General features: G+C 41.1%; 1 protein-coding gene across 6 annotated transcripts in view; it reads left to right on the forward strand.

Annotated features, from left to right (window-relative positions):
* The window catches only part of MGAT5 (alpha-1,6-mannosylglycoprotein 6-beta-N-acetylglucosaminyltransferase), a 118999-nt gene that overhangs the window by 87218 nt on the left and 16018 nt on the right, over positions 1–15763 (forward strand). For all 6 annotated transcript variants that reach the window (XR_014557267.1, XR_014557268.1, XR_014557269.1 and 3 more), the window contains exon 12: positions 12612–12761. Coding sequence is in view for 3 of the 6 variants with exons in the window: in XM_083707870.1 (XP_083563996.1) it covers positions 12612–12761 (150 nt within the window). In the remaining 3 variants the exon portion in view is untranslated. The remainder of the gene's footprint in view (positions 1–12611; positions 12762–15763) is intronic.

Here is a 15763-nt window from a genome sequence, read left to right on the forward strand (position 1 = left end):
GGGGAGAAAAGTCTTTGCTCCCCCCTGCCTGCCTTCCCGGGAGAGCGGAGAAACGCAGCGCTGCCGCCCGCCAGCATTTTAAGATCGCCCTGGACAGCGGAGAAGTTTTTTAAAATGCGGGGTTTTTTAAAATGCTGGGGGTGGGAAGAAAAGCCCTTGTCCCCCCCCCCCCCAGCCTTCAGAAGAGGTCGGGGGACAGACTGTCCCCGGACCTGGTCTGAAGGCGGTTTCCATAGGAACGCATTGATTGATTTTCAATGCATTCCTATGGGAAACCGTGCTTCGCAAGACGAAAAACTCGCAAGACGAAAAAACCTGCGGAACGAATTAATTTCGTCTTGCGAGGCACCACTGTACTTACTGGGTGGAATTCAACATCATGCTCTTCCAATCATTCTATCTGTGCAAGCATTACAACTTGTCAGGTGGAATAATTCCTCTCTCTCCTACCTCCTCGTGTTGTTCAGGTGGTTTTACTGCCACCCAAAAAAAAAAAAATATTCAGGGAGTGCAGGAGCCAAATTGTACATGTGGAAGTCCTTGAACAGGGCTTCTGTTGATGAGGCTGGTTAGGTGAATCCTGCCCTCTGTCTTTAACACACTATTACATGCACTGCTTCTGTGTTTCCATTTGTGAGATTTCTAGTGTGAGTGTCACATTCTTTTTACCAAAGGATCTCCAGCTAATTGTCAGCTTAACTGAATGTTTAGCCTTACAAATGCCTCCAAAAAAATCCCTGTTTCCAACACTCTCAAATTTCTTTGTAATCAAAGTATTCACAATCCTGACCATAGTGGAAGATAGAGGCTCTGATTTGTGCAGCTACACATTGTGAAGCCACAGAACAGGCAATGGAGACTTACTCCATTGCTTGTGGATTCATGTGTTGCTTGTGGATTCATGTGTTGTTGAACTTGTAGGTACTGAAAGAAAAACAGAAGAGTTGATTTCTCTAGTTTCAGTTATTATTTGTCTTTCCAAAATGCTCAAAGGAATTGCTTTTACATGTTTAAAGATCCATTGAATTAGGTATTATTTTAAAAGTATTGTTTATGATAAAGTGCCAATGGTAGACTAGGCCATTGGCACTTCCAAAAATTATAACCTATGAGTTATCTTTTGCCTAAAGTTTTTTTTTCTTTTTTATTTGCTGACTTGCTGTTTACCTGTAATCATAATATTAAATAATTCACTTATTTTCACATACACGGCAAGGTCTTGACTAGGTCAGATTTCTTAGCACTGACTTCAAGGCATTCTCCTCATCCAGATAGAAGTGCAGAGAGAGAGAGACTGTGTGTGCTTACAAAAGAGATTTTATTTTGTTCATTTCCCTTGTGAATTAAGCATACAGCTCCAGAGAACAAGGGCAAAAAAACAATCCTTGGTCACCTCTTGTCTGCTAGAAGAACAAACACCTTTCCCAGCCTATTGCCCTCTAGATGTTTAGGACTCTAGAGCCAGTGTGGTGTAGTGATTAAGAGCGGTAGTCTCGTAATCTGGGGAACCGGGTTTGCGTCTCTCCGCTCCTCCACATGCAGCTGCTGGGTAACCTTGGGCTAGTCACACTTCTCTGAACTTTCTCAGCCTCACTCACCTCACAGAGTGTTTGTTGTGGGGGAGGAAGGGAAAGGAGAATGTTAGCTGTTTTGAGACTCCTTCGGGTAGTGATAAAGCGGGATATCAAATCCAAACTACTACTACTACTACTACTACTACTACTACTACTACTACTCTTCTTCTTCTTCTTCTTCTTCTTCTTCTTCTTCTTCTTCTTCTTCTTCTTCTTCTCTAGCTCCTATCAGCCCCAGCTAGCATGACCGCTGGTCAGTGATTATGGGAGTTGTAGTCCAAAACATCTGCAGGGCACTAGGTTGGGGAAGGCTGCCTTGGGGCGTTCTCCAAATTGCCCTCCATTCTCAGTAGAGAGGCTTCGTGTTGTCCCATTATTACCCAGAGGGCACGGCCATTGTCCATAATACAACACAAGTATTCAGAGAAGCAGATGCAGCAAGTACTACTCTGTGCAATTAAAGTTCTGTAATTTCTAGCTCTTCATAAGAGGTAGCTGCTGAGAGCCAGATGAGGTAATCTTAACCTTTTGTGCTTATATGTTGTCATTTTATTGGGTAAATGGCTAGTTGAAATGCAGTTGTAACAAACTGAATTATAATGGATTGTTAACAGTCAAAGGCAGCTGTGTTAGCATGTAAGCAAGAATTTTCAAAATCCGGTTGGCCAACAACTTTATTGGACCTATCAAAACATTGCAAATTTGTTGCAAGCTTTTGAGTTGTCCAGACAAGATGTTACATAAAGCAGGAGGTGAGGGTTTTTCTTTGTTTTTAGTACAGAAAGGTTAGGCTAGATATTGTAGCATGTTTGCAGATGGATCTTGGAGGCTGGGTAAATCTCTCCTTGGTGCTACAAATACCAGGTTTTACACCTAGCATTCTAGAATAAAGAATCAATAGCTTGCAACCCAGAGATGTACTTTAGTTACTGAAAGCAGGATTTCAGCTAGTCACAACATCAAGAGTTTGGGTTGAGGAAAAGAATTAACTGGATTTGCATTGTTTAAAAGTTCAATTTTGTGCGCACACAAAAGTCAAGAGAGTTGTTTATGGAAGGAGTCATCTCTGTTCTCTTACCTTCCAAAAGAGCTATCATCTATACTAAGCAGTGTCTGTAAATCACAGAGAAGGTACAGTGGTGCCCCGCAAGACGAACGCCTCGCAAGACGAAAAACCCGCTAGACGAAAGGGTTTTTCTGTTTTGGAGGCGCTTCGCAAAACGAATTTCCCTATGGGGTTGCTTCACAAGACGAAAAAATCTTGCGTCCCCCAGCGGTTTTTTTTTGCTTTTTTTGCCCTTTTCCTAAGCCGCTAAGCCGCTTATCAGCTGTTCCGCTGATAAGCCGCTTAACAGCTGATCGCTGGAAGCCGCTTGACAGCTCTAGCACTAATCCGCTAAGCTGTCAATGGGCTTGCTTCGCAAGACGAAAAAACCGCTAGACGAAGAGAATCGCGGAACGGATTAATTTCGTCTAGCGAGGCACCACTGTACTTCAATGCTAGCTTCTGAGTCCGGCTTGTTTGGAAGCCATTAGCCATACTCCCTTATTCAGATCAAAGGAGAAATTATCTGGTTTGTTTCACCGTTCAAGTGAAGGGAGAGGCAAAGGAGAGACATATCAACTGTATATATGCTGGCTTATTTGACCAGGATTTTATCATGCACACGCAGCCACAGATGTCATAGAGTGGATGCTACCCTGTTTTAAACTATTAGAGGGCACTCAGTCAATCAGGTACATCTCCCTTTTATGCCATTAACCTATAACTAAAAGCTGCTTCTTAGATTAGAATGCCTAGGCATCCTGAATAAATCCCCAAAATAAATGGGTGGATATATGGTGTATACCAGTTTCCCTGAACCTGGTGCCCTCTCGCAGGGTGTCGTCTTGAACTATAACTCCCATCAGTGATGCTAGAAGTTGTTGGGGGAAGGCTGATTTACAGTGTTGCATTTAGAATATTTAGGAAGCCACAGCCAATTCAAGCTAGCATACATTCATGTATGCAGTTATGTACAGATGCATATAGAAGCTTTTAACATGATAGCGTACATGATGTGTATGTGCACATGTACATTATCTAGTGCTAAAGCAGATCTAATAATTTGTGTAATTAAAATATTGTTCCTTAAGGAAAAACTAGTGTACACGATTATCTTAAGCTGTTGCTCGGTTCTTTACAGAAACATGCCAGACTGAGGATTTAAGAGTACAAATTTAGGAGTACAGGTGTCATTTCAATTTTCAAGGGTTTCACAAATTATTTGAGTTTTGTGGGGCATCTTAGTTCTGGCTAGCAGCAGAAAACTGTGAGAGCTCTTCATAATTCATAGTACAGACCTTGGACACGTAGTTTCTTCATCCGTACTGTAGTAATTTCCTGGGATTTCCCAGTGATTTAAAGCCACACTGTACAAACTTCCTCAGTGAAAACATTTCTCATTATACTTCCCATAGGGATAAATCTGCTAGGTTAAGCCCACTTCAAGAAGGCGCCATGGCAGAAGAAAAGAGACACGGAGAGAATGACAAATGCCTAGTGGCCCCTTTGCCAGCCTATTTTGTCTGCCCGTTACAAAGCCTGAAGGCCTATCAAGATTTTTTCTTTGTGTGGCAGCTGTCTGTTCATTTCATTTGTTTAGCAGCATCTTGAGGTTTTGATTGTCCTATATTTGCCCATGGTTCTTGAGCAGAAAAAACATTTTCTTATTATTTAAGTGGTAGTTGTGCTGCTTTCATTGTGACTTTGAAGAAAAATCATTAACTTTTTCATCCTCATTTACGAACACTCAAGGTTTTTAGAGTGTCTCCTTGTGCTAGAGTACACATTTTAGCAGCATTGGAAACTGTTAATTCATTTTCAGCTTTTGTGATTTTGGATTCTGTTCTATTATCAGTACTAGGAGACTTTCAAAAGCCTCAATAAAAACTGAGTATAATTAATCAGTGTATTTTCCAATGTGACTAGTAGTACACCAGAAGAACAGCCTGTCAGATAGACTTGGGTCTTGTACTCAAAAAGATGTATCAGATTTATTTTCAGATTTTTCTTTTAGTTTATTTTCCCCCAGCTCCCTCCCTTTCTTCCTTGGTTCTTTCCTTTCCTCCCTGTCAATTTGCCTGCCATATCCAGCATATTCGTATCTGTTGTTAAATGCCCCATCTGTAAAATAGCTCTTTCCAGAAATGTCAGTTAATGTCTCCTTGCATATTAATATTCACTGTGGAAAAGATAAAATATTATCTTAACCAGTATAGTGTTTGCACTCTCACTCCCCTGGTCTACCCACTATAGATAGATCTGAAATGAATATGGAATCCTTCTTCAATCCTTAGATCTTTGCTTTTCCTGGGGGATGAAAATATTCTAGTGCCGCTTGTTCTGTGTTACCCATCTTCCTAGCCTAATTAAAGACCATCTGGAGGATGCATGCTTGTAAGGGTAAGGGCAGTGACAGCAACCTCCTGATCATTACACCTCTCCAGGTTCCCAGCTGTTAAATGAACAGTTGTAACATGCAGGCAAAACGGATAATAGGTGGATAGAACTTGCTGCAGAATGTGAACAGTGTGTGGCATTAGTGGACAGTAGAGAAGAAATGGTATTTGTTTGTATTCAGTAGAATAGAGCTTCTTCCTCAAACATTTGAGATTGCAGGTTCCCATACACTCATCACACACACACACAAGATCATCAGGGATCCTACCTCCAGATTTGGGGGAAGGGAGCTGCTGATTTATACCAAATAGTGATTGCTTTTTATAGATAGGAAAAAAGGTGTTGGTACTCACCATGAAGTTGTTACAGTAAGTGCTGCACTTTTAACTGGGGTGGGGTGGGGTGGGGGTGCCGGTACTATGTGCCACTGAGTATCCCTAGAAAAAAGTTATGCAAATTGTTAATAGCCATGTAACAAGTGGCAACCGGCCACAAAATGTTACAGCGTGCTGTGGTTTTACTCAGAGTTCCAACCAATCCATTCCATTGCTCCTTCCACTGGTCTGGTTTTCCTCAGTTAGTATCAGGCAGTTAATATTCTGTCCCCACTGAGAGTGCTCTGCACTCAGTGGCTTGTTTTGTCACAAGGGTTCTCCATTTGGGGATGTTTTTAGGGGGTGAAGTAGATAGTTTTACACTACATTAAAACCTTTGATTTGTCCATATGGGTGTCTCCCAGTTCCATTCCTAAAGGCAGTTGGGTTTTGGTCCCCCCCCCCCCCCAGCATCTGCAAACATCACGGTTCCCTCAAGTCTGCATGGGTGGTGCTGTTTTGCCTACACCTTCACATGCATAGGCATATAAATTGGAGATGCGGGGAATAAAGATGATCTTTTCAACCTATTGAATTTGAATCATACTCTCCAAAGTTTGTCCTGCTGTACACAGTTCTTGTTCCTTGCTTAACATATGTTTGCAAATAAAGAGTCAATCTCTTAAATCTGCAAATAATGATTAAATAGTTCATTGGAAGAATTTTCAACTGTAATTAAGGTAAACCCAGATTTGCATCTGTGCCAGCCCAGATTTCAGACTAATGACTGCATTTGTATAGTCACATTTTTATCTATAAAATAAGGCTGAGTATTTGTCATGCTGTCTTTATACAGTGGTTCTCTTGATGCTCACTACCTTGTGCTATATTCATTCCTTAATTATCTGTGCTACACCAGGTTCATGTCTTTATATACCTTATGATAAACAGTGATAAAGTGCTTGAGCACCAGAACTAAGAATGCTATGTTCAAAAACTATATTTGATTATTCTTTTTTAATGACTAAGAATTTGGGGATAATTAAAATTGCAGCACAATCATCACCTCTAGTTTGTCCTTGATTGTGTATATGAAATTTAGCTGTGATGCCATGCACAGAGAAGCCACTCACCCTAATTGTGGGATAATCCTAGGGTTGTTCCAAAGCCATGGCTAGATGACGCGGGTGTTTCAGAACAAAATATATTAGGATTGTAAGGATTGTGTAGCAAATGCATAAGATCTGCATGCATTCTTCCTAATAGACAGAATCTATTTAGTTAGATGGGGTGGAATAGGGATATGGATATGGATGGGAAGACTCTTCCTTGTGCAGTAGAGACAAAATATTTCACAAGATTCCACTCAGTTGGCACCTGTTTGAGGAAATAGCAGTTTACACATGTGTTTCTGGGAATGTAATTTGTTTTACAGAAGCTGTATTATTGAGAATGAAATCCAAGAAGGAATAACATATCCTTCTGCCAAATTGAATTTATATAACTGGCACTCAGAAGCTCTTTTTGTATGCTTCGGCATTAAGCAGGATTGAAAAGAGAAAACATAGATAGATTTAAGATTCTACCATATTCCCTCGTGAGATTTTGAAAAAGTATCTGCTATGGAGAGTTACAATTAATTTCTAGCTCCACACATCTTGCTGCATTAAATGCGACATTTTAAAAATAACAAAGTTGTCCCCAATCATGTTCAGCTGCTTCAAATCTTTTCTGAAGTTTGTCTCATTTCATCTTGTAACAATAGCAAGACTTTTGATTTTTCTATCGGTAGTCACATCTGCAGGGCCGTTATGGAATACAGAACTAAAGACTAGAGGAGGGGTAGCCAACATGATGCTATCCCAACCGAGTTGGACACCTGTTCCTATCAGCCCCAGCCAAGGATAATGGGAGGTTTAGTCTATCAACATCTGCAGGGCACTATGATAGGTATCCCTAGGCTAGAATTACTGGTCAATTCCACCTAAAGCAGATTGCTAATAAAATGTTGGGTTGCTGTGTCTGGGTTGTAGTGTTTAATCCTGCAAGTGAAACTGACATGATTGAATGCTGCTCCACTAAAAGGCATCATAATACATCGGAAGCTGTGCAGGAGAAAGCTAGACTAGCTCCTTTAGGTCTCGCTTTCTACATGGAGGTTTTTGTTTTGTCTTTTGTACAGAGAAAAATTCCATTAAATCGTGAGATTTATCAACTCACTGGGAAAACAGACCTTAGATACATGCACACATTTATATATCTTTAAGAAATCCTGCACTTATCTTTTAAAAAGCATGTGTTGTGGTCTCCAACCATGTATCCAGCTGTGTAGCAATAGTTATTTTTTAAAAAATGCTTCCAGTACAGGTGTCGCCAGCATGATGCTCTCCAGATGTTGTGGACATCAGCCCCAGCCAGCATGGGCAGTGGTCAGGAATTCTGGGAGTTGTAGTCCAACAACATCTGGAGAGCGCCACATTGGCTACCCCTGTTCTCTTGTTTTAAATTGAATTCTATGAGAAGTCAGAGCAATAGAGCTATAGAACAAGACTGCCTGGTATGGTGACAATCGAGCAGTGAGGTAATGCTTGGGCTCCCCCCACGCACAGAGTATAGCCGGATTGCACTTTGTTCCTGTGGCTTTTAGCAGATCATTGATTAACAAGATTACTATTCTGTGGAGGTGACCTGCATAATTTTTAAATAATGCACATTTTTGCTAATTGTAGGTTGCCAAGTTGATGGCTCAGGCAGCTTTACCTCCTTCTCCTTACTATCTCCATTTAAAACAGAACATGTGTATTCTTTCTTTCCTTCCTAGTGTTTCTGCAGCTGATTACCATAAAGAAAGCTTGTGGAAATTTGCCCCTTTCCCATTGAAAATTGTACGCCCCTCCACACACGATTATATTTTCCACTTTAATGTTGCTTTAAGAGGGAGAAACGCATCAGGCTTTGTCATCCCATTCTCTGATGTGAAAGGTCTTGCATATGGAGGAGGGTTGTAGGTGGAAAATAATTGGCATAAAGTAATAACAGTTGTGTATTCAATGATCAACAGAAGTGCCTTCTGTAAATGGCAAGTTTATCGTAGCTGTCAAGAAGAAAGCAGCTGCTGGTTCTGCCCGAGGAATAAGAACCACTCTTTTGGGGCTCTGTGGTAAAGTTTAGTGTTGGGAGCCTAGCTTTTCTCTAAAAAGCCTTGGCAAATGAGGTTCCCTCTGGCTGTGCAGCACTGCACCCCTGGAGTGTCATTTGCACCTGGCAAGGAAGATATAAGATGCATGGACATGCATGTAGAGGTCACATAAACATCTCTATTGGGGGCATGGCTGTGGGGTTTGTGCCATGCCCCCTTTGGCCTCATTGAGCATTTTGGAGGCCCGATGTTCTGAGTTGTGGGGTCCTTAGCCTGGAGACCTCATGTGCCTAGAGTTGTAAGGCCCTGGTATGAGACAGGGTCAGGAAGGCATCCCTGTTCACTGGAAGCTAAGACCTAGGCAATGGAGCTATGCCTGGTCGTTACCCTTGTTGAGGACAGGACTTGGTGCATCCAAGGCAGTCATAATAATAATTTATTACGTATACCCCACCCATCTGGCTGGGTTTCCCCAGCCACTCTGGGCGGCTCCCAATCGAATGTTAGAAACACAATACAGCATTAAATATTAAAAACTTCCCTAAACAGGGCTGCCTTCAGGTGTCTTTTAAAAGTAGGATAATTGCTTATTTCCTTGACATCTGATGGGAGGGTGTTCCACAGGGCAGGTGCCACTACAGAGAAGGCCCTCTGCCTGCTTCCTTGTAACCTCGCAGTGAGGGAACCGCCAGAAGGCCCGCGGCGCTGGATCTCAGTGTCCGGGCTGAACAATGGGGGTGGAGACGCTTCTTCAGATATACAGGACCGAGGCCGTCAATGGAAATTAGCTGATTTCACTGTTTCATTTGCAGTGCAGAAGTTAAGTTAATAAATATGTGGCCTTAGTTTGACCCATTTTATGTATCTTGTCTCTCTATTCCAGTCGCAAACAAGTACTAGCCCTGCCTATCCTAATCTGTGTCAAAAGATTTAACAAGTCCATTCTGTTTCTAAGCAACCTTTCCTTAAAACGTTTCTTCTGTTCCCACCATCCCTTCCTCCTGCCCTTTGAACACTGAAAAATAACTAAATCTCAGATAATTCACTTGGTGTGTGAGCTGATCCTTGAAATTAAAAAAGTATTGTAAATTCTAAATGGATTAAGAAATTAAAATTTATAATACTGTACAAAAGAAAATATGACATGATTTACTATTATATTCACAGTAACCACATCATGCTCTAAAACACTTTGGATTAGAATATGAACATTCCTATGGAGCAGGGGTGGGCAGTCTTTTCTGGCTAGATATTTATCTCTTACACACATATCCCACCATGGACTGAAGTTGATAGCTGCTATCATAGTGATGTTGAGAGATTCTTCCTTTTGAAGACATACACACACTCCATCGTTGATTGGACTTCAAAGCATACTGTGGGGCTTTCAAATAGCCCTTTTGTAAACATCCACCAATGGGGATGTTTACAAAGGGCTTTCTCTCTCTCTCTCTCTCTCTCTCTCTCACACACACACACACACACCCACACCCACACCCACACCCTTGAGTTTCTCCTTCAAGTCTCTGCAGAGTTTTGAAGGAGAAATGTGGGAGGGGTGTGTTGATAGCATCAAGCAAGGCATGCTCCTACTGCCTGTTGGTTGATCCCAAATGCCCCCCTCCACGTTTTTCCTTCAAAGCACAGAGATTTGAAGGAGTAGTGGGAGTGGGGTGTGTGTGTTGAAGGTGTTTTCATAGTACCCATCACTTGGGAATGCATCTTGCTTGATCAAAGGAACAACCAAGAGCTTTAATCTCACTTTAGCATCTGTCTGAGCAGCCCATACTGATCTTGATTCAAGCTCCATTTCAAAGACCACAGTCATTTAAATAATGTGTGAGAGTTTGTAGATGCTAGAATTGTTGTTGTCGTCATCAGCACCATTATTATAATTTCCTACCCGCCCTTCACCATAAACATGGGTTACATCAAGAACACAATACAATTTTTAAAACTAACAACCATACAAAACAAGTTAATTAGGCATACTTCTCTTTAAGGAAGAATTTGTATTAAAAAAACAAAAACTCCAACCTGATTGAGTTTAATGAAATCAGAAAAATTAAGCCAAGCTGTTTAATTCTTTTTTTCTGGCTTGGGTTTTCATGAAGACAGGGTTTGGAATTTACGGATAAGCCCAGGAAATGGCTGTGTGTACTATAGTAGGAAGTGAGCAAGGGAAAGAGATCTGAGCTCCAAGGAAAGCTAAGTGGAAGCATGTTCAAGGAAGGGGTCTGAAGACTGCTGAAATCTTGGGATCAAAAACTCATTGGAGTTGTAGTCCAAAAAGGGGGGCATTTTTTTAAGACCAAAGGGAAGATCAAATAATCATCTCCTCCTTTACTGGATGTGTGATCTTCAACAGCAATAGAGAGGGATTTTCCAGTGGTGGACCGGCAACTACAAAACACCCCCTCCCCCCCGCAAAGAGGCTTGCCTGGCAGGGCACCAGTGTTGCCATGCGGGAGGGACCATTTTGGAAGCAAATCATTTTAATGGGCTTTTTTCTGGATGGGCCACTTTCTGGATTTTATTTCTTGTCCTATTGCCCTGTTAAGATCACTGATCATATGCCATCATGAAAACACCAAAAGAATGAAGTGTGGTATTGAAATTTTGAAATAAATTTTAATTAAATAAAACTTCTTACAATATATTTACTCTTCATTAGAAGATGTAATAGCTAGTGTGTTTTGTGTTCTTAAATTGACAATTCAAATATATGTGAAGATGCTTGGATTTTACAGGGCTCAAGGCAGGAAGATTCTTCTTAGTCTCCTGTAACCTTTCAATGAGCATCTGTGCATGGCTTTTAACCAACAAACAGGGAATAGTGTGTTGCTGTTGCATGTGATGGAACTGAGGGATGCAAAACACAAGCTTGTGCTTTCTGTTCCCACTGGAGACAAAGGGTACATTTACTTCTCAACTAGAAACCAGACTTTGAGGTTGCTGATTTACACAGTTGAGAAGTCTCATTCATGCAATATGTTTCAAGGGTTATTCTATACTGAGCACTTCACAATCCATCTTTGAATGAGTTCTAGAGAAGAGGAAAGCAGGTCAAAGGGTTTTTTAATGAAATAACTTTCTTCCAAACAAAGCACCTAGTTTTCCACATTGCTTCAAGTCCGAGTATATGGGGGGAAACCAATAGACTTTGTAGCTCACTCTAGAGAAGAATTTTTAAATGCCACCATGTATGTAAAGAGCAGCATGACTCTACCATTAAGCTGCTGTGGACTGGGGAATATGAGAGGGATTTTTTTTTCTTCAAAGCACTTGCATGTTGTTGTTTAGTCGCTTAGTCGTGTCCGACTCTTTGTGACCCATGGACCAGAGCACGCCAGGCACTCCTGTCTTCCACTGCCTCCCGCAGTTTGGTCAAACTCATGTTGGTAGCTTCGAGAACACTGTCCAGCCATATTGCCCTCTGTCGTCCCCTTCTCCTTGTGCCCTCAATCTTTCCCAACATCAGGGTCTTTTCCAGGGAGTCTTCTCTTCTCATGAGGTGGCCAAAGTATTGGAGCCTCAGCTTCACAATCTGTCCTTCCAGTGAGCACTCAGGGCTGATTTCCTTAAGAATGGATAGGTTTGTTCTTCTTGCAGTCCATGGGACTCTCAAGAGTGTTCTCCAGCACCATAATTCAAAAGCATCAATTCTTCGGCGATCAGCCTTCTTTATGGTCCAGCTCTCACTTCCATACATCACTACTGGGAAAACCATGGCTTTTACTATACGGACCTTTGTTGGCAAGGTGATGTCTCTGCTTTTTAAGATGCTGTCTAGGTTTGTCATTGCTTTGGTGGAGTTAAATTTTGGAGAGGATCAGTAATTATTTTGTGTGACTAAGATGTGTGGGGCCCAAAACTTAGCATAACCAGTCTCCTTGGTGAAATAAGAGCTTAGATTTTAACTAGTTCCAATGGTGGGAGTACTGATGGGGCACTGCAGCATTTTTTTGCTGATCTGACCACTGCTACAGCCCCTTTGCCCCTTGAAATTCTGCTCCGTAGGATCAGGGGAGTCTTGGAGCAGCAGGAGATATTGTATTGTGTAGTGGTGGTGGGTAATTAGATAGATAGGCCTCTGCATTATGTGAAGACTCAGTTTTGGTTGGCTTATGTTTCCTTACTAGGATAAGAAAGCTTATTTGGATGTCATTCATACCTATACAGAAGTTCATGGAACTGTCCACGGGACAAGTACTGTCTACATGCCCAGCTATGTTAAAAACCATGGCATCCTCAGTGGCCGGGATTTGCAGTTCCTGCTGAGAGGGACAAAGGTAAGTTGGCTGGTATGCAAAAAAGAAGAAGAAGCAAAACCCCAAAAGATTAAAATACATGTGCATTCAAATGCATTTACTCCCCCTCCCCCATGAAGCGCTTGGCCCATTATTCTCATTGCACCATAACAGCTCTAAACATTTGCCAATGTCCAGTGTTCCAAAGATTTCATTGGTTTCAATTTCTTATTGGGATGGTGCTTCATATGTGTGTTAAGTTATTTTAGAAAAATGAAAAGCTTTCACTGTTAAATGTCCGCCCCTCCACCCTCTAGACGTTTTACATGCATGAGAACCAAGTTTGATGATTTCAGAAGCACTCCTCCCAAGCAAACTCACTTCAGAATTAGGCTCAGCAAACGTGAGGCAAAATCCCTCTCACACAAATACACACAAATAGCTGTTTATTCTATTATGTTGTGTTTCTGTTATGCTACTTTTATTTACCTATCAGCCTGAAAAGGTTCCCAAGGCAGCTCACAAAGAACAAATAAATGTGAATACAAAATAATGCATGCAGACAGTAAAAACGAAAAAATTCAACAAAAATCTTAATATTTCAAAAGTATTAAACACCAAATACACGTGTGTTCCTGCCAAAAAAGCAAATAACATTCCCCACAAAAATACTGAAAATATTCTTTCAAAAAAGCCAAAAAGATTTGCTTGCATGGGATCTTTTTCAAAGAAGATTTTCATTTAAAGTGAAGCAAAACATCACTCAGTAAAATAATTTCCTTTCTTATTGAAATGGTGGTATGTGCTGCTTATAATTTTGATCCAATTGGTGAAGTTTGTAGTGTCATTACTTCCAAGTTATACTTCACAGATGGTAGCAGCTATTTAATATGAGTGGAGGACAGTTGGTGCTGTATTTATTATTAAGTGGTAACAGAAGCCCCTGTGCTGTCAAGACATGTGAGCTGCACATTCTCCCCTAAGGAGCTTTTGTTAAATAAGTTGACAGATATAGAACAGAAAAGATGTTCCAACAGCGTCGAGGTAAAAAGTGAAGAATGCTTATCTACCCATCCAGTATCATTTTCTGTAACTAATTAAAACTCAGCCACTGCTGAATTGTTGGTGACATTTTAAAGTCCTTTAATTAATGGTTCGACCATGTTTCTGCTGCTGCTAATTAAAAGATATAATTTAATTGCTTATCAGACTTGTCTACCTTTTTTGTTTGCTGCATGGGAATGCAGAAATAGATCAGGTTGTTCTCTGTAAATGTTGAGCCCATTAAATCTCCTTTTTAAAAAAAGAGTGGGAACTCATAATGCAGTTTGATACATCAGTAGGTTTTGTTAGGAGGTTTTCTTTTCCTGTATTTCACTGTCAGCCTCTCCACAAAAGGCACTCTATAATAAGGGTTATAACATTTTGCAGCCAGATGGCACTTTGCCCTATTTTTCTTTTGAAGAGGTATATTCATAATCTATACTAAAAATTTGTTGCTTTAATATCCAGTACTGTTCATCTCAAAAGAGCCTGAATCCTGCCCACGTAAGACTTACAAGTTAATAATTCTCAGCAGCAGCCTTTGCCAGGAGCTTTTGGGGATTAAAACTTGCCCCTCTCCAATGGCAAGGATCATTGCAGGATGTCCAAATCAAGATTTGTGCATGGAAGCTCATGTTCCAACAACGGTGCCTTCAAATGATCACATTTTTCCCCTGTCATATGGGGTTCCAGAGTCATCTAGAGACTTTAAGATGTGACAATTTGCTGAAAGTGTGATGGCTGGAAAGACCCATTCATGTGGCCAGGCTTGGTGAGGACTTCCTTTTTTCAGAAGAGAGGGGGAAGGAGTAAGATAGATTGATCTTAACCAGTAGGAAAGAGAAAGTCAGGATATTTAAATAGCAGAAACTTTTGGAGAAAGTGGCCAAATAATTCTCAAATTCATCAAAAGCGAACGAGTTGAATTTCAGGGGGAAAACCCTGATTTTAATAAGCTTAGAGAAATACTAGATAGGGAAATTCCTCAGGTGGCCAAGAGGTCCTGAAGAAGGGAGGCACAGCTAAGAGAGAGAGAGAGAAATTGAGAGAGAGGTATACAAAAGGCAATGTGAAAGTATAGTGAGGAGCTAAAAATAAAAAAGGTCATTTATAAGGGAGGACAGGTAACCAAGGACATGTGCAGACGAGGAATCCAGACTTGTAGGGAGTGTCAGGAAAGCTAAAACTCAAATGAGCTGAAGCTGGCTAGAGATGCTGAGAGCAACAGAAAGGGTTTTTCAGGTGCGTACAATGGACTTCTCAGTAAGCCTGGTGAAATGCTAAAGGGTGACACAGAGAAGGCAGCACTGCATATCTTTGCTCTTGCCTTCATCTTCTCTCAAAAGAGGAAGTGTACAACCTTGCATAATTAGCATAATTAATGAAGGTCAGGATTGCAGTTCAGATAGATAAGGAATTAGTCAATAGAAACAAAGATGCCAAGTTCAAGTATTGAGGGCCAGACAAATTGCACCCTAAAGTACTAAAGCAGGGGTCAGCAAACTTTTTCAGCAGGGGGGCAGTTCACTGTCCCTCAGACCTTGTGGGGGGCTGGACGGTATTTTGAAAAAATAATAATGAACGAATTCCTATGCTCCACAAATAACCCAGAGATGCATTTTAAATAAAAGGACACATTCTATTCATGTAAAAACACGCTGATTCCCAGACCATCCATGGGCTGGAATTAGGAGGCGATTGGGCCGGATCTGGCCCCTGGGCCTTAGTTTGCCTACCCATGTACTAAAGGAACTCACTGGTGTACTCTGCAGTATTAGTAGAAACATGTATAAATTTGTAATTAATAATCCTGCCAGAATAAATTTATCATCTTTATTGAGTTACAAGTTTAATGGGTTGTGGGATGCTCATGGTATTTCAGCAGAGACTTTGACAAAGTCCCCCCATTGTACCTTGGTTAGCAAACTGTTTAAATGCAGGCTAAATGACATTGCTGCCAGTGGATTCACAGCTGGTGTGAAATTGTACTCATTAGTGGT

The sequence above is a fragment of the Podarcis gaigeae genome (genome assembly GCF_964106915.1).
Source record: "Podarcis gaigeae genome assembly, chromosome: 1".
Classification (NCBI taxonomy): Eukaryota; Metazoa; Chordata; class Lepidosauria; order Squamata; family Lacertidae; genus Podarcis; species Podarcis gaigeae.